Source organism: Gadus chalcogrammus, chromosome 15 (genome assembly GCF_026213295.1).
Source record: "Gadus chalcogrammus isolate NIFS_2021 chromosome 15, NIFS_Gcha_1.0, whole genome shotgun sequence".
Taxonomy (NCBI): Eukaryota; Metazoa; Chordata; class Actinopteri; order Gadiformes; family Gadidae; genus Gadus; species Gadus chalcogrammus.
In genome coordinates this window covers 6,389,631-6,414,578 of record NC_079426.1, presented here as the reverse complement: position 1 = coordinate 6,414,578, position 24,948 = coordinate 6,389,631, and the positions used below count along the sequence as shown (strand labels likewise).

The 24,948-nt window shown below is 52.3% G+C and overlaps 1 protein-coding gene across 1 annotated transcript in view; it reads left to right on the top strand.

Annotated features, from left to right (window-relative positions):
- LOC130404939 (cadherin-23-like) overlaps positions 1–24,948 on the top strand; it is a 27,049-nt gene extending 2,101 nt beyond the window's left edge. Inside the window, exons 2-33 of the mRNA XM_056609888.1 lie at positions 419–640; positions 1,175–1,294; positions 1,650–1,830; positions 2,287–2,420; positions 3,131–3,340; positions 3,922–4,029; positions 4,594–4,696; positions 5,534–5,659; positions 6,186–6,389; positions 7,477–7,935; positions 8,439–8,555; positions 9,093–9,317; positions 9,811–9,980; positions 10,803–10,940; positions 12,077–12,196; positions 12,710–12,887; positions 13,907–14,118; positions 14,748–14,942; positions 15,431–15,544; positions 16,542–16,671; positions 17,627–17,890; positions 18,177–18,338; positions 18,942–19,195; positions 20,384–20,481; positions 20,593–20,713; positions 20,972–21,051; positions 21,184–21,224; positions 21,345–21,405; positions 21,959–22,088; positions 23,118–23,237; positions 23,406–23,516; positions 24,401–24,948. Of these exons, the coding sequence (XP_056465863.1) occupies positions 2,295–2,420; positions 3,131–3,340; positions 3,922–4,029; positions 4,594–4,696; positions 5,534–5,659; positions 6,186–6,389; positions 7,477–7,935; positions 8,439–8,555; positions 9,093–9,317; positions 9,811–9,980; positions 10,803–10,940; positions 12,077–12,196; positions 12,710–12,887; positions 13,907–14,118; positions 14,748–14,942; positions 15,431–15,544; positions 16,542–16,671; positions 17,627–17,890; positions 18,177–18,338; positions 18,942–19,195; positions 20,384–20,481; positions 20,593–20,713; positions 20,972–21,051; positions 21,184–21,224; positions 21,345–21,405; positions 21,959–22,088; positions 23,118–23,237; positions 23,406–23,516; positions 24,401–24,754 (4,731 nt within the window). The 5' untranslated portion in view covers positions 419–640; positions 1,175–1,294; positions 1,650–1,830; positions 2,287–2,294 and the 3' untranslated portion in view covers positions 24,755–24,948. The remainder of the gene's footprint in view (positions 1–418; positions 641–1,174; positions 1,295–1,649; positions 1,831–2,286; positions 2,421–3,130; positions 3,341–3,921; positions 4,030–4,593; positions 4,697–5,533; positions 5,660–6,185; positions 6,390–7,476; positions 7,936–8,438; positions 8,556–9,092; positions 9,318–9,810; positions 9,981–10,802; positions 10,941–12,076; positions 12,197–12,709; positions 12,888–13,906; positions 14,119–14,747; positions 14,943–15,430; positions 15,545–16,541; positions 16,672–17,626; positions 17,891–18,176; positions 18,339–18,941; positions 19,196–20,383; positions 20,482–20,592; positions 20,714–20,971; positions 21,052–21,183; positions 21,225–21,344; positions 21,406–21,958; positions 22,089–23,117; positions 23,238–23,405; positions 23,517–24,400) is intronic.

Genomic DNA, 24,948 nt, shown 5'->3' with positions numbered 1-24,948 from the left:
GCCTCCCCCCCTCCTCCCCCCCTTCCCCCTCCTCCCCCTCCTCCTCCTCCTCCCCTTCCTCCTCTCCTCCTCCTCATCCTCACCCCCTCCCTTCCTCCTCTCCTCCCCCTCCTCCTCTTCCTCTGCCTCTCCCCCTCTTCCTCTGCCTCTCCCCCTCCTCCTCTCCTCCCCCTCCTCTTTCTCCTCCTCCTCACTCCCCTCCTCCTCCTCCTCCCCCGTTCCTCCTTTCCTCCCCCTCCTCCTCCTCATCCTGCCTCCTCATCCTCCCCCCCTTCATCCTCCCCCTCCTCCTCCTCCTCCCCCCCTTCCTACTCTCCTCTGCCTCCCCCCCTCCTCCTCATCCTCCCCCCCTTCCTCCTCTCCTCCCCCTCCTCTTCCTCCCCCCTCCTCCTCATCCTCCCCCCCCTCCTCCTCCCAGACCTCCACCACCGTCCAGGTCAGCATCGTGGACGAGAACGACAACGCGCCAGAGTTCCCCGAGGAGGAGTATGTGACGGTGCTGAGCGAGGGGCCCGAGACGGTGGGGGCCACCATCGCCACGGTGACGGCCGTCGACCCGGACGAGGGGCTCAACGGCACCCTGCGCTACGCCGTCGCCCGTGGCAACCTGGCTCAGACCTTCTCCATCAACCAGTTCACGGTGAGGCTGGCCGGACGGGGCGTAGACCGCCGTCACAGGATACGGGGGGGGAGGACCTCATACTCACTCTGAGGTGTGTGTGTCTCTGTCTGTCTGTGTGTGTGTGTGTGTGTGTGTGTGTGTGTGTGTGTGTGTGTGTGTGTGTGTGTGTGTGTGTGTGTGTGTGTGTGTGTGTGTGTGTGTGTGTGTGTGTGTGTGTGTGTCTGTCTGTCTCTCTGTTTGTCTCTGTCTGTGTGTGTTTGTGTGTCTGTCTGTCTGTCTATCTGTGTGTCTGTCTGTCTGTGTGTTTGTGTGTCTGTGTGTGTGTGTGTGTCTGTCTGTCTGTCTGTCTGTCTGTCTGTCTGTCTGTCTGTCTGTCTGTCTGTCTGTCTGTCTGTCTGTCTGTCTGTTTGTCTCTGTCTGTGCGTGTTTGTGTGTCTGTCTTTCTGTCTATCTGTGTGTCTGTCTTTCTGTCTATGTGTGTGCATGTGTGGGTGTCTGTGTGTCTGTGTATGCATACGTGTGTTTGTTGTGTGCCTGTCTGTACACATGCAGGGACGGATCACTGCTTTGAAGGAACTGGACTTTGAGATCAGCAATGGCCACTACACACTGGTCGTCACGGCAACCGACCAGTGTCCCATCCCCGGCCTTCGGCTGACATCAAGCACAACGGTAATGATGAAATGGGTCCTCTTCATGCTGAAATCAAAGAGTGAACTAATTCCTCTTTTACTTGTTTAAATGGTAAATGGAATAAATGTATGCAGCGCTTTTCTAACCAGTGGCCACTCATAGTGCTTAACAATATGACCTAATATCAACCATGCATGGTGATAGCTGAGTCGTCAGTTTGAGTCTTGCTCAGGGACACCTCGACACTCAGAGAGGAGTCGGGAATCGAACTAGCAACCTTCCGGTTACCAGCCAACACGCTAGTTTTAAAAAAGAAAATGGTTGGATGAATAATAACAACTTCATGACTAACCTCCCAGCTTGGACCACCGGGACCTTTGTCCTTGATCAACAGGTCCTGGTGAACGTCCTGGACGTGAACGATCGGACCCCCACCTTCCCCAATGCCTTCGAGGGGCCCTTCGAGGTGACCGAGGGCCAGCCGGGACCCCGGGTCTGTACCCTGAGGGCCATCGACGAGGACTCGGGCCTCAACGGCAAAGTGGAGTACAGCATCACGGCAGGAGACCTCCAGAGTGAGGAGTGCTCTCTCTCTCTCTCTGTCTCCCTCTCTCTCTCTCTCTCTCTCTCTCTCTCTCTCTCTCTCTCTCTCTCTCTCCCTCTCTCTCTCTCCCTCTCTCTCTCTCTCACCCTCTCTCTCTCTCTCTCTCACCCTCTCTCTCTCTCTCTCTCTCTCTCTCTCTCTCTCTCTCTCTCTCTCTCTCATTCTGTGTGAACCTCTCTCTCCCCCTGTGCTGTCCTCTCCCTCTCCCTCCCTCCCTCTTCCCTGTGCTGTCCTCTCTCTCTCTCTGACTCTGTGTGAACCTCTCCCTCCCTCTCCCTCCCTCCCTGTGCTGTCCTCTGTCCCTCTCACTGTGTGAACCTCCCTCCCACTTCCTTCCTCCCTCCCTCCCTCTCCCTCCTCCCTGTGCGGTCCTCTCTCTCCCTCTCACTGTGTGAACCTCTCTCTCCCATCCCCCTGGCGGTGTCAGGTGAGTTCATGGTGTCCCCGGTGGAGGGGGAGCTGCGCGTGCGGAGGGACGTGGAGCTTGACCGGGAGACCACGCCCTTCTACAACCTGACCGTCACGGCCCTGGACCTGGGCACGCCCCCCCGCAGTAGCACGGTGGGACAGCTGAACGCCTTTGGATACACACATTCATAAACACACACACTCATACGCACACACAAACACACACTGATAGATACACACTCTCATACACACACAAACACACACTCATAGATACACACACCCATGCACACAGAAACTCTCGGCTGTATCTGCTTCCAAACACAAATTGCTGGCCAACATGCGTAGTGTGTCTGGGTCAGAGTCGTCTGCTTCGGCCAACATACTTCAGCTGGGCGTTGGTGTTAGTGGAGACAGTGTGCACGCAACCGTAGTCACAACAATGCTGCTAGAGGAAACTACTAACTAATGACAGCTGTAATGTCGATAAAATGTGGTAAAGAGTGTTTGTGTGTGTGTGTGTGTACTTGTGTTTATGTGGTTGTGTGCGTGTGTGAATGTGTGTGTTTGTGTAAGTGTGTGATTGTGTGCGTGGGTGTGCATGTGTGTGTGCATGTGTGTCTGTTTGTATAAGTATACGTTATACGGACGGGTGTGTGATTGTGTGCGTGGGTGTGCATGTGTGCGTGCATGTGTGTGTGTTTGTATAAGTGCACGTTATAAGGACGGGTGTGTGTTTGTGTAAGTATGTGTTTGTGTGTGAGTGCATGTGTGTGTGTTTGTGCATGCATGCCTGTGGATGTTTGTGTTCATGTGTGTATGTGTGTGTTCGCATGTGCGCGTGTGTGTGTGTGTGCATTCCCCAGGTGGTAGTGGGCGTGCGTGTCCGGGACATCAACGACAACGACCCGGTGCTGCTGAACCTGCCTCACAACACCAGCGTGAGCGAGGGCGCCGCCGTGCACACCACCGTGGCCACCGTGCGCGCCCGTGACGCCGACAGCGGCCGCAACGCCTTGCTCACCTTCAACATCACCGCCGGCAACCAGGACGGGGCGTTCTACATCAACGACACTGTAGGTCCCTCTCTCTCTCTCTCTCTCTCTCTCTCTCTCTCTCTCTCTCTCTCTCTGAACCAAGTCCGTAGATGTTGAGCTACGGCTGTAGATGTTGTGATGCAGAGGATATTATGATATCCTTTGCAACCAGCAGTGGAAACGATCCATATTTGACCCATCGAGGGCAGGGATTGAGCGTCTGCCTCACAGCAGCCTGTGGCCATATATCGCATTTCTCCCATTGACCTAGAATGGTGAATTGTGTTATTTTGGCATATGACCACGGTGAGCCCCCTATAGGCTGCTAGTGGAACTACATGTTAATCACTTCCACTGGGGGCATGGTGACCTGGGCTGGTATGCAATATACCGGCCTATGTAATGGTAGTGAAACGATAACATCAATGGACTTTTTTCCTCCCTGTGTGTGTTTGTGTATTTGCCTGCATGAGTGGGTGTTTGTGTGTGTGTGTGTGTGTGTGTGTGTGTGTGTGTGTGTGTGTGTGTGTGTGTGTGTGTGTGTGTGTGTGTGTGTGTGTGTTTGGCGTGCGTGCGTGTGTATGTGCATATGTTTGTGTGTGTGTATGTGCGTACCCCAGACAGGTGTGGTGCAGGTGAACAGGCGTCTTGACAGAGAGCGGCTGGCTGAATACGTGCTGACCGTCACGGTTAAGGACAACCCAGAGAACCCACGCATCGCACGCAGGGTACACTCTCTCTCTCTCTCTCTCTCTCTCTCTCTCTCTCTCTCTCTCTCTCTCTCTCTCTCTCTCTCTCTCTCTCTCTCTGTCTCTCACTCTCTCTCTCTCTCTCTCTCTCTCTCTCTCTCTCTCTCTCTCTCTCTCTCTCTCTCTCTGTCTGTCCCTGTCTCTCTTTGTCTGTGCAGTGTTAATACGTAACAGATTACTTTTATGGAAAGTTTATCATAAATATGTCTTACTTTAAAATGGGCCTACAGTTAGACTTAATATGCATTAATTCAGTTTATATGCATATTGTATGCTAAACACAGCGAGGGATGTGAATCCATTACCAATCCATAGTCACCACATTCATCTTGTTGGTTAAAGTAAACAATCTGTGGATTACATTTCTTATACAGGAAGGCTGTTTCTTTCATAATATTAATCAAAATAAGCCTCTCTCTTTCCTGCTTCTTTTTTTATATTTACATTCTCCATCCTTCCCTTGCTGCCAAACTATTTCCTCACCACCCCCATCGACTTTCCACCCCCACCCGAACTCCACCCGCGCCCCCCCCTCTCCTACAGGACTCCGACCTCCTGGTGATCACCATTCTGGACGAGAACGACAACAGGCCTGTGTTCAGCAGGTCCAGCTACCGAGCAGAGGTCATGGAGAACTCTGCTGCAGGTACAGTCTTGGTACAGCTGGTGTCCGTCTGTCTGTCTGTCTGTCTGTCTTTCTCTCTCTCTCTCTCTCTCTCTCTCTCTCTCTCTCTCTCTCTCTCTCTCTCTCTCTCTCTCTCTCTCTCTCTTTCTCTTTCTCTCTCTCTCTCTCCTCCTCTCTCTCTCTCTCCCTCTCTCTCTCTGTCTCTCTCTCTCTCTCAAGTTTCAATAGGCTGTATTGGCATCATGCAAAACATACATTTACATTCAATAATTACAAAAGTAAAATAAGATACAATATAAGATACAAAGCAACAATATTATATTTTCTCAAAATGCATAAAATTGTCCAATGATTCAAATCCAAATGTGCATTTTACAAGGTAGAACTATCATGTTAGCTTATTTGGATATTGTCAGGATAGGGTTGAGATAATCAAACTATTTCCCTCTCTCCCTCCCTCCCTCCCTCCCTCCCTCCCTCTCTCTCTCTCCCTCCCAGCCTCCCTCCCTCTCTCTCTCCCTTCCACCCTCTCTTCCTCTGTCTCTCCCCACCTCCCTCTCTCCCTTCCACCCTCTCCCTTTCTCCCTCCCTCCCTCTCTCCCTCCCTCCCTCCCTCTCTCTCTCTCTCCCTCCCAGCCTCCCTCCCTCCCTCTCTCTCTCCCTTCCACCCTCTCTTCCTCTGTCTCTCCCCACCTCCCTCTCTCCCTCCCTCCCTCCCTCCCTCTCTCTCTCCCTGAGTGGATTGCTGTTCTCCTAATACTTTGTGCCACTTCGAGGTTGAGCAGTAATTAATGAGGAGGTGGATGTGTATTGAGCAGCTGGTATTGATCCGATGGTATCCTCTCCCCGGCTCCCCAGGAAGTACGCTCGCCGTGCTCAACGGGCCGGTGCTAGCTGAGGACAGAGACATCGGCCCCAACGCCGTGGTCAGATACCGCCTGCTGGGAGCCAGGCCGGCCCTCTTTAGAGTGGACGTCAACACGGGTAACACACGCACACACACACACGCAAATAACCACACACACACATACAGATACACACATGCACACACTCGCAGACACACAAACGCACACACGCAAATAACCACACACACGCATACAGATGCACACATGCACCCACTCGCAGACACACAAACGCACACACGCAAATAACAACACACACGCATACAGATGCACACTTGCACACACTTGCAGACACACAAACGCACACACGTGCAAACACACACGCCCGCAGACAGCCAGCCAGACAGACAGACAGACAGACAGACAGACAGACAGACAGACAGACAGACAGACAGACAGACAGACAGACAGACAGACAGACAGACACGCAAGCAGAGCCACACTGGCACAAACTAAAACACATACAAACACACACAGACAAAAACCAAAACACACACAGACACAAAAAAGAAGAAACACCACCTTATAAACAGCCAATCACTGATCCACTGAAGAACACAACCTGCTGCGTGTTCCTCCTCGCCCTCTCCCCCCCTCCCCCTCCCCAGGCGTGCTACACGTGGTCCAGGGGGCGCGCCTGGACCGGGAGGCGTACCTGGAGCCCCGCGTGGAGCTGACCCTGGTGGCGGAGGACGTGGGCGGGCTGAACAGCAGCGTGTCCCTCACCGTCACCATCCTGGACCAGAATGACAACCCGCCCATCTTCAGCCCCTCCAGCTACAGCGTCCGGCTGCCCGAGAACAGCCCCATCGGTGAGGAGGGTGTGTGTGTGTGTGTGTGTGTGTGTGTGTGTGTGTGTGCGTGCCTGCCTGCCTGCCTGCCTGCCTGCCTGCCTGCCTGCCTGCCTGCCTGCCTGCCTGCCTGCCTGCGTGCCTGCGTGCGTGCGTGCGTGCGTGCGTGCGTGCGCATTTATGTTTATACTTCTTTGCGTTTGCTTGTGTGTGTGTGTGTGTGTGTGTGCTTGTGTGTACGTTCCTTTGCCTTTCTGTGTGTTTCTGTGTGTGTGCGTGCGTGTTTGTATGCATGTGTGTGTGTATTTCTGTTCCTGTGTATGCGTGTTCTCGCCAGAGACTCGTCAGAGACTGGGGGACAGACTATATGTAGGTTGATGCTTGTTCTTGTGCCAAATGGGTGGTGGTCCCCGTCTCAGGAAAAGGCATCGCTCAGTAAAAACAAAATTGACTTAATTATGCTTTCCTGCAATTGTCCTCCCCATCTCCCTCTGGGAGGTCCCACCATGGGGGCCTCTCCCGGCACAACAACATTTTGGTCATGTCTTTTGCCGATAATGTTTCCCCCGTTTTGCCTCCGGTCGTGGTGGGACAGTGCAGACCCCCCCCCCTCCCCCATGTCATGTCTGTTACATTGGTGTTTAGTGTGTATGTAGCATCTTTGAAGACTGAGAAGGTGATCTCTGCATTGAAGGACAATATACGTAGAGTTGCAATGCTATAAATATTTGTCACAATCAAAACCAACACTCTGCTATGGCCACATAACTGGCCCATGTAATGGTAGTGATGATGATGATGAGTTTTTTCGTCCCTGTATGTGTGTGTGTGTGTGTGTGTGTGTGTGTGGGGGTGTGTGTGTGTGTGTGTGTGTGTGTGTGTGTGTGTGTGTGTGTGTGTGTGTGTGTGTGTGTGTGTGTGTTTGGGGGGGGGGGTTGTGTGTGTGTGTGTGTGTGTGCCTCTTTGTTTGTGTGTGTGTGGCTGTGTTTGCCTGCATGAGTGTGTGTTTGCCTGCGTGTGTGTGTGTGTGTGGTTTGCCTGTGTGTGTGTGTGTGTGTCTGTGTGTGTGTTTGCCTGCATGCGTGTGTGTGTACGCCCCCCCCCCCAGGCGTGGTGGTCACCCAGCTCTCGGCCTCCGACGCGGACGCGGGCTCCAACGGCTGGCTGGCGTACCGCCTGGAGAGCGGCGCCCAGGACCGCTTCGTGGTGGACGCCGCGTCGGGCGCCGTGCTGGTGGGCAACGCCACGCTGGACCGCGAGGACCGCGGCTCCTACCGCCTGGTCGTCGTGGCGACGGACCGCGGCACGCCCTCGCTGTCGGGCACGGCCACGCTCACCGTGCTGCTGGACGACGTCAACGACTCGCGGCCCCGCTTCCTGGTGCCCGTGACCACCATCAACGTCAACGAGTCCACGCCGCCGGGCGAGGTGGTCGCCACGCTCGCCGCCACCGACCCCGACACGCGGCCCCGCCTGGAGTACTACATCATCTCCGTGGAGGCGCGGGACGACGGGAACCAGCCCGTGGACGGGCTGCAGGAGTCCTTCGGGATCGACTTCCACACCGGTACGTCTGAAGGTGTTTGGAGCTGTGTGAGTGATTAAGTGGACTGCATTTATGCAACAGCGCTTTTCTAACCAGTGGGCCACTCAAAGCGCTTTACAGTATCACCTAACGTTCACCCGTTCATGCACCCATTCACACACCGACGGTGGAGTCAACCTTGCAAGGCGACAGCTCGCCGGGAGCAGTTAGGGTGAGGTTGTCATACTCAGGGCCACCTCGACACTCAGCTAGGAGTGTCGGGGATCGAACTAGCAACCTTCCGGTTCCAGCCGACCCGCTCTACCTCCTGAGCCGCTCTGTGCCTTCCCCTTTGTGTGTGTGTGTGTGTGTGTGTGTGTGTGTGTGTGTGTGTGTGTGTGTGTGTGTGTGTGTGTGTGTGTGTGTGTGTGTGTGTCTGTGTGTGTGTGTGTGTGTGTGTGTGTGTGTGTGTGTGTGTGTGTGTGTGTGTGCGTGTGCGTGTCCTGGACCCTGGAAACACTTTGAGCTCCTCTCTGTGTCCTCAGGTGCGGTGTTTGTGCGGAACCCGCTGAACAGAGAGCAGGTGGCCACCTTTGAGATCATCGTGTCGGTCCACGACAACGCCAGCGATGTGATCGACCAGTCCGTCAGTGTGCCCAACGGTAAGGCCGCAGTCCTCGCTGTCCTCACCATCTATGGTGCTGTTTGGTTTCTGTTTTGTTTCTTGCTATGTCGCTAGGGGGCCGAAGCCAGAGTTTGAAAAATAATGAGGTCGGGGGTCAAGGGTCGGGGTTTCAGCTTCCGTTGCGGGGGTTCATGACCGACACAAAGTAGCAAAGCTCAACTGAGTGAAGCAATTACTCATCTCAGAGAAGAGGATTTTGTATACAGCTGTATGTAGGTTCAAATTATTATTTTTAGTATTTTTATCTCTAGAAAAATGATTGAGGTCTGAACCTCGGTGACCTCATAGCTGGCTACGGGCATGGTTACATCAGTCACAGCAGCGACCTCCACCGACGTTTAAGGCTTCGAGTTTTTAAGGTTTCTTTGAATTGGTTCTCGGTTGTCAGTTGTGTTTTCGGGCTCCGGTCTTGTCCCTCCTCCAGCGGCTGACAGGGCTTAGTCTTGAGGAGTCTTTGGAGTTGGTTCCCTTGTTCTGAGTCGTGTTTTGCGGTCCGATCTTGTCTCTCCCCCAGCGAGGCTGACCGTCAACGTGCTGGACGTCAACGACAACGTGCCCCGCTTCCGGCCGTTCGGCGTGACCAACTTCACGGAGAAGATCCTGGAGGGGGCCCAGCCGGGCACCACACTGCTGTCGGTGTCGGCCGTGGACCCCGACAGGGGCCCCAACGGACAGGTCATCTACCAGCTGCTGGACCTCCCCCGGGGGGGCTACCTGAGGCTGGAGGACTCCTCCATCGGTACGCCCCCTGCTGGACAGACCGCGAAGTTGACTTGCAAACACATACTTAAGGGGCTGTGAACCTAACATATTATCTTCTGTTTTAAATGGGTTTTTGATTTTTAGCATAGTTTCAATTCCATTTTACTTGTATAGCCCTTTATTACAGGTACAGTCTCAAACGGCTAAACAGGTCGCACATTGATGTCACCCACCTGACCTTAGCCCCCCAGAGGGCAAGAAAAGAGAGGACTTTACACACTTTAACGGAACCGCTGAGATCGGTCATTTTTTAACAAAAAGACTTCTTCAAATGCATACAGAACTAAAACAAAGACGGAATTTAAATTCCGAAAAAGTTGTACCGTTGACGGCATCGATCTGGGAATGTTTGGATTTCCGGGACCGATGACATCAATGCCCCTCAACTTCTCGGGGGACCAGTTCCCCAGAACCAATCACGGCCCAATCAAGGCACTCCCAGACTGACAGCAACAACGTATGTTTGGCAGGCAAGATCGTGGCCAACCGCACGGTGGACTTCGAGCAGGTCCAGTGGCTGAACTTCACCATCCGGGCGCAGGACCACGGCAGCCCCCCCCGCATCGCCGAGCTGCCCGTCTTCATGCGCATCGTGGACGTCAACGACAACAATCCTGTCTTCACCCAGCCCTCCTATCAGGTAGCGCGCCGACAGGGGGGAGGGGGGCAGCTGGCCGACCCGGTGGGTCCGCTAAGTGGAGCGGCCTGCTGCTTAATGACCGCCGCTGTATATTTAGCCAGTCGCTCGCTTTCAAGAGCACTTCAGCTCTGTCATATCACTCCACCGGCCAGATGGCAGAGTTTTAGAGAATGCGGATACGTGCCTCGAAAATGTTGGCCCTGAGAGCGAGTCGTTAAGTTAATTATATGTATAAAAACACATCTGAGCGAGGTTCAGTGGTAAAGGATTCCTGAGCTTGTGTTTTATGTTCTGCAAAAAAAATCGCAAATGGCCCTTATAACTATTTCACAACTTCTTTAACAGTCAGACACTTAATACTTTAGTGGGTCACACTTTTAACATCCGTGCTAATTGGGGGACACAGAGGGTCGACAGCTCTGAGAGAGTCTTAAAGGTTGTAGCAGCGATGTTAGGCAACGTCACATCAGTTGGTATTTGAAGCGAGATCCCAAACAGACAGAGCCAGCTCGCCCCTCCCTTCCGTGTTTCGTGCATCCAGTAAAAACAGACGCAGTGCAAAACCCCACAATACCCACCCCTTGTCGGTGATTGGTTGGAATACGATTTATTTATGTTTTGAGTAGTTGGTAGTACCATTTGTTTTTGTGTACGATCTCGGGGCATAGGCTGCCTACGGAGACGTGTTTTCTTGACGGCCTGCTTACGGGGCGGGCAGCTAGCGGATCGTGAGGAAAGATCAGATGAATGTGATCATTTATGTTTCGGCCTAGAATCGCTGATACAACCTTTAACCTTTAACCGCGTGTGTCACCGTTACAGAGGCCGCTGTACGAGGACATCGATCTGGGCACCATCGTCATACGGGTCAGCGCCACCGACGCAGACTCCGGCCTCTTCGCCGTCATCGAGTACAGCCTGGTGGACGGCGAGGGCAAGTTCGGGATCAGACCCAGCTCTGTGAGTACACACACAGCTGCGTGCATGAGCGCACGCACACACACACACACACATATGGGCTCACAATCACCCACGCACGCACGCACGCACGCACGCACGCATGCACTCATGCAGAACAAGGAAGGCTCCGCAAGTGCGCGCACACACACACACACACATGCAAAAGGACACACACGTGCACACACATGTTTAAGGGGACATATGCAGAAGGGAGCCCTCACACACACACACGTTTCGAGACCCTCTAGATGTGGGCACACACACGTGCACACACATCCATAAGGGGACACATGCACATGCAGAAGGGAGCGAGCACACATACACAAACACCAGCACACTTTCACATCCTAGTTCCCTATTGGCAATATTTATACGCTAATACAAAAAAGGATTGTGTGTATTTATTGTACTTATTGTAAGTTGCTTTGGATAAAAGCATTTGCTAAATGCTCAGAATGTAAATGTAAATGTGAAGTATGAGAGAGGCTACATTTTTCTACATTTGTATGCCCTGATTTTAATGATGATTAATGATTAATGATTAATCTTGGAAAGCACAGGTTTCTATCTTGGTTTGTCTATCTTATTTTGAATTATGAATTCAACCAGAACTGTCGAATGAGCTCATTGTTGAACACGCTGACAATGACGACATCATGGTACAATACTACCTGGACCGGCAATTCAAAACAAAATGATAGAGTATTTGACCTATCTTGTCTATGTCTTCTTACTCCACAAAGACCGGGACAACACACTGACACACCCATACCCCAACACCCTCACACACCCTCACACACACACACACACACACACACACACACACACACACACACACACACACACACACACACACACACACACACACACACACACACACACACACACACACACACACACACACACACCCAAACACACACGTACGCACGCGCCCAAACCCACACCCACAACCACACACACACACGCACACACAAACACACGCACCACCACACACACACACACACTGACACACACAAGCACTCGCACGCACACACACACTTACACCCACAAACCCACACGTCCTCCTCTGAAATGCAAACAGAAGCATTGTGGCGCCCCACCTCTGCTTCCTGCTCACGGAGCCCCCTCTGTCATAGGGAGACATCTACATCCTGTCTCCGCTGGACCGAGAGAGCAAGGACCACTACACCCTGACGGCCGTCGCCAGGGACAACCCCGGGGGCAGCCCCAACAACCGCCGCGAGAACTCAGTGCAGGTAGGGGCCAGGGCAAAGGTCATGGGGTCATGCGGGTCAGGATTCCCATGTGGTTGATAGCGGAGATAGCATTGCCATTTTTTAGCAGCTTTATACTGCTCTTTTCCACTGTGGAGTGTTCTTTTAATGGATGTTTCCGCCGCTACACTTCGTTCTCTGTCCGTAGCCATATTAATATCATGTTGATTGTGTACATTATCCTGCCCGGTACATTTGAGACATTCTCTGTGATGTTCAATCTTTCATAGGGCTTGTGTATCAGAATGCATCATGGGATATTTTTTTGCAGTAAAAACGTAAATGTACCGTAACCTAGGCATATAAAAACCTTGTTTTGCAACGTCCCGCAGTTTCAAACACAACTACATCTCCCCATAACGACACATCATTTTATAATTCACTCAACAACCACTATTCCAACATCACTGTTGTCGTGGCGATGTTCCATGACGACAACTCTACGCATCCTCTACACATCCTCTACCCCTGGGCTTGTGTGTGTCCCGGTCGAAGGTCCTGGTGACGGTGCTGGACGTCAACGACTACCGGCCGCGCTTCGCCCGGCGCGCCTTCAACACCAGCGTGTTCGAGAACGAGCCCAGCGGCACCTCCATCATCACGCTGTCCGCCACCGACCTGGACGAGGGCGAGAACGGCCTGCTCACCTACAGCATGCAGGGGGCTGGCGCAGGTACGACACCCTGCACACACCACACACACAAACACACTTATACACAGACACACAACTACAGCATGCAGGGGCCCCGGAGCAGGTACCCCACTACACACACACACAAACGTATACACAGACACAAACGCATGCACACACATACACACACACACAACCTCTGCAGACACATGTACATATACTGTACATACACATACTACACATACACATATACTCTACCCACATTTGTACACATATACACACATATACATGCACATTCTTACACACACACACACACACACACATACACACACACAGACACACAATTACAAACACACATACATAAACGTCCTCACACACATTTACACACTAAAACACACACACACACACACACACACACACACACACACACACACACACACAAATACACACAAACACACACACATGCATACACACATCAACGAAACGACACACAGTCTCTCCAGTAAACCACCTAGAGGCCGCTAGAGGAACTACACGCTAGTCTCTACAGCAAACCACCTAGAGGCCGCTGGAGGAACTAAACGCTAGTCTCTACTAAGGATCGACCGATACGGATTTTTTAGGGCCGATACGATACCGATATTTTTTCATCAGCCTTAGCCGATACGCCGATACCGATATTTAGAGCCGATAAAAAAATATATATATTTTTTTTTTATCAATTAAAAAAAAGGAACATTTATTGAACTTCAATATAAAAAACTATATTTAACAAATAGTAAAAACAGGTGAGGTAGAACAAGTAAAAAAAATAATAATAATAATTGGCGAAAGAAATATCGGCGAAAATCGGCCGCGTATCGGCCGATACCGATAGCCATAAAAAACCGCGAATACCGATATTCGCGTAGATAGACCGATATATCGGTCTATCCCTAGTCTATACCGTGAACCACCTAGAGGCTGTTGGGACGTGGGGTTAGGGTTAGCCTCCGACTGAGATGTAGTTGGTGTGGCCCGCCCTCACCCTACCTCTGCCCCCCCCCCCCCGCCCCCCGAAGGGGTGTTCTCCCTGGACGTGGACACCGGGCTGGTGCGGTCCCGCCGGCTGCTGCAGTCCTCGGAGCGCTTCAACCTGACGGTGACGGCCACCGACAAGGGCAGCCCTGCCCTGAGTGGCCACGCCTTCCTGCTCATCACCATCATCGACGTCAACGACAACCGGCCCGTCTTCATCTGGCCCACCAACGGGACCACTGTCAAGATCTATGAGGTCTGTTGGGAGGGCTGTGTGTGTGTGGGAGCAGTGTGTGTGGGAGCGCTGTGATTGTGTGGGAGCGGTGTATGTGTGTGTGTGCACGTTTTTGTGGGTGTGTAGGAGCACTGTGTGAGGGAGCATTGGGTCTGTGCCTGTGTTTGTGTGGGCGAGGTGTGTGTGTGTGTGTGTGTGTGAGCAGTGTGCGTGCGCTGGTGTTGGTGTGTGAACGATGTGTCTTGTGTGTGTGTGCACGTGTGTGTGTGTGTGTGCACGTGTGTGTTTTTGTGAGGGGAGTCACATGGGGGTCACGTGTGTACATGCGTGTGTGTGCCTGGAATCATATTTAATTCCAGGTCTGAAGTTATATTTTTGGGTGTGTGAATTTGCGTCTGTGTGTGTGTTTGTCTGCATCTACATCTGCTTGTGTGCGTGAGCTGCGTGTGTATGTGCGTGTTTGTGTGTGCCTCAAATCACAGTAAATGCCGGATGTGCATTTTACTGAATTTTGCGTGTGTGTGTGTGTGTGTGTGTGTGTGTGTGTGTGTGTGTGTGCCTCTACCTCTGCGTGTGTGTGCGTCTCCCTCTGTGTGTGTGTGTGTGTGTGTGTGTGTGTGTGTGTGTGCGTGCCCCCCCCCCCCCCCCAGGAGAGGCCCGCAGGCCTGGAGGTGTGCTCGGTGCTGGCCACGGACGTGGACGAGGGCGTGAACGGCGAGGTGCGCTACGCCTTCCTGCAGACGGGCGCCGGCAACCGGGACTGGGAGAACTTCCACATCAACGCGCTCACCGGAGCCATCACCACCGCCGTCAGGCTGGACCGCGAGAAGCAGAGCCAGCACGGCGTGAGTCCCGGGCTGTGTCTGTGTGTGTGTGTGTGTGTGTGTGTGTGTGTGTGTGTGTGTGTGTGTGTGTGTGTGTGTGTGTGTGTGTGTGTGTGTGTGTGTGTGTGTGTGTGTGTGTGTGTGTCTTCAGGACACTAACAAAATCCAAAGATCCTGTAACATCAATGCTAGGGTAGGTTTAAAACCTAAAACGTGGATATGTTTTGTAGTTCAAAAGGTACCGATACTAAATGCTTTTTTTTAGGATAACTTTTTTTTGGAGTGGTACTGTCCCTTCCGAGGTCAGTGGTTTCGATTCCCGCTGTCTAAAAAACACTGGAAAACATCCACCTATCCTTACCTGTTACTGTTGGAAGACAAAGACAGCAGAAAAGCCACTTCAGATATGTTTGCCGTCTGAATCGTGCCGTATGTTCGCTGTCTTAACCATGCCGTATGTTGCTGCCGTCGGTTCATGTCCTCATGGGCTGTGTATGTTTGCGTCCCAGCTGATCCTGGTGGCCTACGACCTGGGCCAGCCCGTGCCCTACGAGACCACACAGCCCCTGCAAGTGGTGCTGCTGGACATCGACGACAATGAGCCCGTCTTCCTCAAACCACCGGTCAGTTGAAACTACAGCACTCGTTCACAGTTTTGACATTCATATTTACATTTAGGGCACTTAGCAGATGCTTACATGCAAAGCGACTTACAATAAGTACATTTCTCAGAAGAAGGACAACCAACAATATATCGGTACGGTAAGGATGTTCATAGAAACAAGTGCCAAGTGCTGACAATCGCTAGGTTGACCCATTCACCGCATACAACAAAGCTTAGCTAGGATAAGAAACATCCCACGCATAATCCCCTTCAATATCCGCTCATATCTTCAGGTAAAAAGGGGTGGTTAATGAATTAATGGTGGTTAATGGTTAACACTAGGGCTGTTAAATTAAGGCGTTAATTTTGATTAATTAATCACTGAAAAAATAACGCAGATTAATCGCGCTTCTATAGTGCCCTTTGACCCGGTGTGTCATTTGCGTTGATTGAAACAAAATAGAGGCAGACGAGAAGACGCTGCTCGGCCCCGTGAACGGAAAATTCAAGTTTAAACGACTCCCTGACGGAACTGTAGATAGGAACACCGTTATCTGCAATCTCTGTAGTAAGGAATTTTCCTATCACCGGAGTTCATCAACCCTTAAATACCACCTCAACGCAAAACATTTGGTAGCAAGCTCACAGATACGAGCTGCCACCATGGACATATTAAAGAATAGCCACAGCCCCTGAAGCTGGCGCTAGCAGCCAGCCTCGTCAAGCCACACTCGACTGAGATGCATTGAATCTTGAGTGAGATGGAAATGTTAATAATTTGATCTTAAAATGCACCGAGACATTGAACTTTAAACTGTATTATGTCTATTATTCTTTGAATCACTCATCTGCTCTAATTTACTTGAATCAAATTATTTTGAAATGCTTTCTCGGAAAAATGCAGGTATGCGATTAATACAGATTAATTAATCAAATAGCTTGTAATTAATTTGATTAATTTTTTTAATCGCTTGACAGCCCTAGTTAATACTATTCTGTGGTTGCTTGTGTCCCAGCGGGGCAGCCTGCCCTACCAGGTCCTGACTGTTCCAGAGCACTCTGACCCTGGGACCATGGTGGGCAACGTGACCGGAGCAGTGGACGCAGACGAGGGCTCCAACGCTGTGGTATACTACTTCATCGCAGGTGACTGCTGCCTCTCTCTCTCCCTCTGCCTCTCTCTCCCTCTGCCTCTCTCTCCCTCTGCCTCTCTCTCCCTCTGCCTCTGTCTCTCCCTCTGCCTCTCTCTCCCTCTGCCTCTCTCTCTCCCTCTGCCTCTCTCTCTCCCTCTGCCTCTCTCTCTCCCTCTGCCTCTCTCTCCCTCTGCCTCTCTTTCTCCCTCTGCCTCTCTTTCTCCCTCTGCCTCTCTTTCTCCCTCTGCCTCTCTCCCTCCCTCTGCCTCTCTCTCCCTCTCTCTCTCTCTCCCTCTGCCTCTCTCTCTCCCTCTGCCTCTCTCTCTCCCTCTGCCTCTCTCTCCCTCTGCCTCTCTCTCCCTCTATCCATCTCTCTCCCTCTGCCTCTCGTTCTCCCTCTGCCTCTCTTTCTCCCTCTGCCTCTCTTTCTCCCTCTGCCTCTCTTTCTCCCTCTGCCTCTCTCTCCCCCTCTGCCTCTCTTTCTCCCTCTGCCTCTCTCTCTTCCTCTGCCATTCCTCCCCTCTGCCTCTCTCTCTCTCCCTCTGCCTCTCTCTCTCTTCCTCTGCCTCTCCCTCTCCCTCTGCCCATCTCTCTCCCTCTGCCCCTCTCTCTCCCTCTGCCTCTCTCTCCCCCTCTGCCTCTCTCTCTCCCTCTGCCCCTCTCTCTCCCTCTGCCCCTCTCTCTCCCTCTGCCTCTCTCTCCCCCTCTGCCTCTCTCTCTTCCTCTGCCCATCTCTCCCCTCTGCCTCTCTCTCCCCCTCTGCCTCTCTCATCCTGGATCTCCAGCTGTAGATAGTACTGTCTGAATCCACATCGAGAGACCCATGCCTCTGTTATCTCTCCTACTCTAACTGCTAGACGTTAGAGTGGTCTCATGATGGTCTTAATACGATTCCTCTCTCTCTCTCTCTCTCTCTCTCTCTCTCTCTCTCTCTCTCTCTCCCCCCCCCCCCCCCCCTCTGTCCCCAGGAGGGAGCGGCGAGGGTAACTTTGAGCTGAACATATCAGGAGTGCTCAGTGTGAGGAGGGACCTGGACCGGGAGGAGAAGCCTGTGTACACCATCATCGTCAAGGCCTCCAGCAACCGGAGCTGGACCCCCGTCCGGGCGCAGAGGGCCTCCTGGGCCCGGGCGCTGGACCCCGGTCGGGACCCCACCCTGCAGGAGGTCAACATCTACCTGGAGGATATCAACGACCAGTCGCCTCGCTTCGTCAAGAAGGAGTACACGGCCGGTAAGGGGACGGAGGGGAACAGAGCCAGTCAGTTGGGTTTGTTGAGTGTGTTGAGTGCTTCTGGTTGGAATGCGACAGGATGGTCTCTGGTGAAAGGTTAGTATGTTAGTCAAGGTTAAACATCTCCTGTTAATCTGTAGGCCTTACAGTTACATTAGCTATCCAGATGAAAATTGGATAATCGGAGTGCGTATCCTGCCTCTCTCTCTCTCTCTCTCTCTCTCTCTCTCTCTCTCTCGCTCTCTCTCTCTCTCTCTCTCTCTCTCTCTCTCTCTCTCTCTCTCAGGCGTGGCGGCGGATGCTAAGGTGGGCTCAGAGCTGATCAGGGTGATGGCGGTGGACAACGACATCGGCAACAACAGCGTGGTGCGCTACCACATCGTCACCATCCAGTACATCCGGCTGCAGTCCAACGACACCGAGGATATGGGAGACATCTTCATCATAGGTACAGCCGCAAGCCCGTCCTCCTCGCCCATACACACGGACACACTGACAAGAGGCCTTGTGTGGGGCAGGAGACCCACTGCAGACAGGTGTCGGTATATTTGGGATCTAGTGATCCAGCAGATCACGTGAAATGTCCCCGTACGCAAGGAAAGGAAGTGAAACGGCCCCATAAACCCATGTTAAGTTCCTCTAACGGCCTTTAGGTGGTTTACGGTAGAGCATGTAGCATGTAGTTCCTCTAACGGGCTTAAGATGGTTTACAGTAGAGTCTCGCATGTAGTTCCTCTAACGGCCTTTAGGTGGACGGAAGGACAAAGCTTGGCATTTAATTGCAGTCGTTTTGGGAGTGGAAGGTGAGTACATTAGGTTTAGGATTATTGCGTGATCTCGTGAACTCGCGTGAATACGGCTGGCTCGCAAGGCAGCGATGCGCTGCCGTAACGCGCCCGGTGGAAATGCACGCAGGGCAGAAGTCGCAGCCGTTCCGCGGCCCAGCCGTACCCGCAGCCTTAATGCGTCCGGTGGAATCCCGGCGTAAGCCACCGCTCTCGAATGAAAGCGTATATGACTTGCCTCTCTTTCCTTCCTGGGCGTCTCCTAGACAACACAGGCGTTATCCGAACCTACGACCTGTTCAGGGCGTACGACCCCGGCTATTTCCAGCTGGAGGTGCTGGCCTGTGACGAGGCGGGCAACAGCGACATGGCCGTCGTGGGCATCTACATCCTGCGGGACGACCAGCGCGTCAAGATCATGATCAACGACATCCCCGAGAATGTGCGCCTCTTCCAAGACGAGTTCATCAAGCTGCTGTCCAACATCACCGGCGCCATCGTCAACACCGATGATGTGCAGGTGTGGGGCCAAGGACTCACCTTCAGCAAAAAAACCTTGAAGTCCTCCAATTCCATGCACTTTTGTTCACCTGGGCTCTTGTTGTCCCTGTGTGTCCTCATTAGTTTAACTCCTGCCAACTGTGTTGATTACTCCTTCTTTTCACCTGGTTTACTTTTGGACAATTTCCCCATTTGTTTCTGTCTGTAGCTGTGTTCGAAATCGTTCCCTATCACGGATATAGGGGCCTATATAGGGTGCTCGCCATTTTGTAGTGGTGTTCGAATTCTCAGTGGTTAATTTCATGCACTGTATAGTGCACTTAAAATACCCCAAATTTGAGTGTACATACGATGTTCCCTACATGTTACTCCCGTATACCACCATGCAATGCGGTCGAGTTTTTCCGGAGGAGAAGAAGAAGCTGATTAACCGCGAAAACGATGGAGTCTCCGGCTTTCGTTTAGAAATGTCAACAATTTATTTTGGATTTAACATAGAAAATGTAACATTCAAAATTAATAAAAAAAACCTTGATCAAGGAAATGTAACACTTAACATCAATACAACCTCCAGCTTTCCTCTTGAGTGCCCGGTTTGTTTACATGGTGTGGGCGCATCTGTCTGCGTCACACAAATACCCGGCGCATTAACTGACGCAAAGGACCTTTTAGAAATGTTCAGCGCAGTGTCCGAATTCTCATTTTTTCGTTCCCTATATAGTGCACACTATATCACGAACATAAATAGGGAATAGTGAGTGAGTGAATAGGGAACGATTTCGAACACAGCTTATGTTTGAATGTGTTTTATTGTAATTGGATACTAAATACTAGCACGCGTACTGCGTCGAGAGGGAGACTCCTACAATGCAAATAAGTTGACAAGTGGTGTTGGGGTTAAATAACCAGAACAGGGGTGAACAGAACCAGTAATCAACATAGGTGAACCAAATCAGTAATTAACACAGGTGAATAGAATCATTATTTAACACAGTTAGCAGTATCCACAATTAAACAGTTGAACCATATTACCGGTAGTATTAACACAGGTTTAGGGTTAGGGTTAGTTTTATTAGCCATGAAAAAACTGAACAGAACTAGCAATTGCAATTGCCCCACAAGTTGCAAGAATGTCCCAAACAAGGATGTTACACTAAAGCATTTGGAAGCGGTCCCACATTTCACTGTGGCTCTCCTCTTTCCTCAGTTCCATGTGAACAAGAACGGCGTGGTGAACTTTTCCCAGACGGACGTGCTGATCCACGTGGTGAACAAGCATACCAACCGCATCCTCGACGTGGAAAGGTCTGACCTCAGAACAGCCCAAAGAGCTGAGCCATGTCATTACTCTGCCCTGCGTTGTGATGTGGCCTTGCTGCCCTCTGAACGCTTTGTCCCCGGGGTTCGCCCACGCAGGGTCATCCAGATGATCGACGAGAACAAGGAGCAGCTCAGGAACCTGTTCAGGACCCACAACGTCTTGGACGTCCAGCCTGCTGTCAGCGGGAAGGCGCCGGACGACTTCTCAACGCTGCAGGTGAGAGAGGGGGAGGTGATGGGAAGAGGCTAAGACCGCAAACACACGCTGACTATGTGGCTCTCGTTACGGTTAAACAACAAGGACTTCTTCTTTAGTGCTTGTCATGTTTTGTGTGGAAATATCCCTTCTCGCTAACTACTGAATTTGATTGCTCTTTGAGATAATTTCCCAGAACTTGTTTCCCAGAACTACATTTCCTAGAACTACATTTCCCAGCAGCCTTTGGGTGTGTTGTTGAATCCTCCTCTCTTCCAGCTGGTCATCATTATCCTGGCTGTCCTGCTGTGCTTGGTGGGCGTTCTGTTCGCCACCATGAGCTGGCACTTCCGGACTGTGTGAGTGTCGTGTGTCCTCGCATCTCCAAGCACCTCAATAGCATCGTTCCTCAGGAGCCGTTGACGAAATAATGTGATCATTTCAAAGTGTCAATGCGTTTACCCCTACGATATCTTGTGTGTTTCTACCAGGCACAAGAGGAAGCTCAAAGCCATAGTGGCTGGCTCTACAGGTGAGGTGCAGACAGCAGGCTAAGGTTTTTCCCAGCTGTCAACAGCGAGATGGAGTCATGCGTTACACGTTGACTTGCAAGGTGATATTTGTCCCGTGTCTCATGGTGTTGTGTTTCTAGGGAACCAGGGTCTTATGGACGTCCTGGATATGCCCAACACAAACAAGTACTCTTTTGAGGGGTGAGTGGTGGACCTACGCAACGCCTTACATACACTCTCACATTAACACTTTGGGATTACAACAGGTCTTTCCTTCGTGGGTTTAGTTTCGAGGGGTTTATCCACACATGTTGAATAGCCATTAAATACTAATGACATAGTACAATTACATTAACAGTTAGGGCATTTACAAGACGTCTTTATCCAAAGCGACCATTTCTCAGAAGAAAGAGAAATACTACATTGCTGTCGGTGCAGTAAGGATGTTCATAAAAGAAAGTGCCAAGCCCTAACAATTGCTTAACCCATTCCCCTCATACAACAAAGATAGCTAGGATAAGATGCTATTCAATGCTATGTACTATTTTTAAGTGAAAGGAAGTAAAAAATACAATAAGTGCGTACATTGTAGGCATTCAAAGATATTGGTCAGTACAGTACAGCTCACGTCAAATGAGCAAGACAGACTCTGGTACAGACAGGTGTGTCTACATTGTCTGTACACGGTACATGTAGCGTGCGTTCACTCGGTTTCTGAGCACCCCCCTGACCGACTGACTGACCCCCCCCCCAGGGCGAACCCGGTCTGGCTGGACCCCTTCTGCCGCAACCTGGAGCTGGCAGCCCAGGCGGACCACGAGGACGACCTGCCGGGGGACCTGAGCGAGATCAGCGACCTGTGGAACAGCCCCGCCCGCACACACGTCAGTACCCCCCACCCCCAGCCCCACCCCCACACACATCAGTACCCCCCCCTCCCCCCCCCAGCCCCGCCCCCACACACATCTGTCCCCCCCCCCCCCCCCCCCCCAGCCCCGCCCAAACACACGTCAGTACCCCCCCCCCCCCCCCAGCCCCGCCCGCACACACGTCAGTACCCCCCACCCCCCCCCAGCCCCGCCCGCACACACGTCAGTAACCCCCCCCCCCCAGCCCCACCCCCACACACATCAGTACCCCCCAGCCCCGCCCAAACACACGTCAGTACCCCCCCCCCCCCCCCCCAGCCCCGCCCAAACACACGTCAGTACCCCCCCAGCCCCTACCACCCACACGTCAGTACCCCCTCCATATCCACTCTAGGTCCACTTACAGAGATAGAGCTGGCTGTGGCCTGATTCCTAGAGTCAGGGCCAGGAAGCACTCAAACACACACACCACACACACACACACACAGACACACACACTCTTTCTCTGTCTCTCACACACACACACACACACACACACGGGTTCACTATTTGTTCATGAATCATGCTTAGCTTCAGCCTTTATGTGCCTTGGCTGAACCGACGGAGGGGGGTCATCATTCTTGATGGTTTACATGAGCCACCGAGATTCAGCCTGACCCCCCTGTCACTCCCATTACCCAGCTGTGTCTTCACCGGGACTACATTTCAAACTGTGTGTGTGTGTGTGTGTGTGTGTGTGTGTGTGTGTGTGTGTGTGTGTGTGTGTGTGTGTGTGTGTGTGTGTGTGTGTGTGTGTGTGTGTGTGTGTGTGTGTGTGTGTGTGTGTGTGTACATGAGCCACCAAGGTTTACATGAGCCCCCTTGATTCAGCTTGACCCCTCTGTCACTCCCATTACACAGCTGTTTCCTCAACAAGACTGCATTTCAAACTCTCTGTGTGTGTGTGTGTGTGTGTGTGTGTGTGTGTGTGTGTGTGTGTGTGTGTGTGTGTGTGTGTGTGTGTGTGTGTGTGTGTGTGTGTGTGTGTGTGTTTTTGACTTAAAGGGTACCTTTGGCCGGGAGCCCCAGGCCAAGCCAGAAGACGACCACTACCTGCGGGCGGCGATCCAGGAGTACGACAACATCGCTAAGCTGGGACACATCATGAGGGACGGGCCCATCAAGGTGAGAGACGGGCCCACACACATTATCAACACACCACCACTTCACGGAACTCCTCTGTCCCGACCAACACAGAGGGGGACGAGGTCTGGAGGCAGACAATAAGGGACAGGTTAATGTTGGTTGATGTTGTGCGGGCGTTTTTCTCACGGTTACTGCGATTCCCATCAGGGCTCCCTGCTCAAGGTGGTTCTGGACGACTACCTGAGGTTGAAGGGGCTCTTTGCAGCCCGACTGGTCACTAAATCCACCAGCCAGGGAGACCACTCGTCGGTCACGGAGGTGGGCTCGGAGCGGCAGCCGGTGCCGCACCACCGCTGCTCTTTCTCTCCTTCGCCGCTAGAGGGCGCTTTTCGCACCGCTGTGCTGCTGTTCCTCTCACTCACCACTAGATGGCGAAGTCTGTAGATCACGTCGTTCCTCCCCTCAGAAGCTCCGTGTTCTGCTTCAATTCTAACCCTTCTGCCTTCCCCTCACTGCTTCTCTCACTTTGCTGGCTTGAATCAGACCTGAGCTCAACATAATCAACAATCATGCAGATCTTGACAGAACAACAAATGTGATGATTAGGACTTGCCACAACGTACAATTTAAGACATTTCATGAATCATGCAATCATACGAATGTATCTTATTAAAACAGATATTATTAACGTTATTTTTACAAAATGAGGATATTGTGGGACCAAGTCTGATTCAGGCTTAGCCAATGCTGGTTGTTGTGTTCTAGACTGTAATCCAACTACTCTCTCACTCTGCAATGAATCCTTGCTTACGACTTGCGTATCGTGTACATGACATCCCCTCTTCTCACTTCTTTTCACTTTCCTGAGCTCTGTGAACCTGAACCATATCTTCCTCACGGGCACCTTACAACTTCTCTACATGACTCTATTTGTATGTCATCACCTCCAATGTTTACTCTTTTGTAGTTCAGCCAAAGTGTGGCCTTCAGTCTGAAACGACCCAAGCAGGACTCATGTTCCCCTCTCTGAATGTATTTCCTTTTTCCCTCTCTAACTCTGCTTTCTGTTTCCTGTTCCCGCCCTCTGATCCCGCCTGCTCCCTGTCTAACTGTACTCTCTGTTTCTTGTTCCTCCCTTCTGATCCCGCCTGCTCCCTGTCTAACTGTACTTCCTGTTTCCTGGTCCCTCCCCCGGCTCCCAGCTGATCCAGAGCGACCTGGACGAGGAGGACGAGGACCGCCTGAGCTCCGGTGGCGGCGGGCGCGGCACGCTGCGCTTCAAGCACAAGCTCCCGCTCGAGATGCGGGGTCCCGAGGGCGTGCACGTGGTGCACGGCAGCACGGGCACGCTGCTGACCTCGGACCACAACAGCCTGCCCGAGGACGACCAGCGGGCGCTGGCGCGCTCCCTGGAGGCGCTGAACGCCGACAGCGACGGCGGCTCGCCGTACGCCGAGCGCAACGCCCGCACCGAGTCGGCCAAGTCCACGCCGCTGCACCGCAACAAGGGCGCCCACCCCCTGTCCGGCAGCCCCCTGGAGGTCACCGAGTTATGACTAGCCGAGGCCTCGCTGGTCTGAGAGCCCCGCCGTGTGTTTGTGTCCTTGAGGGAAGGCCCACCCAGTAACCCCACCCACCCACTCAGCCCTCACCCCTGTTCCGGCCCACACAGGGCGTCCATCGTGGGAGGGGTGGGAGTCGTTTAGAAAGCGTTGGATGAAAAGCAGATGAGACGGACCTCCCTGGGTAC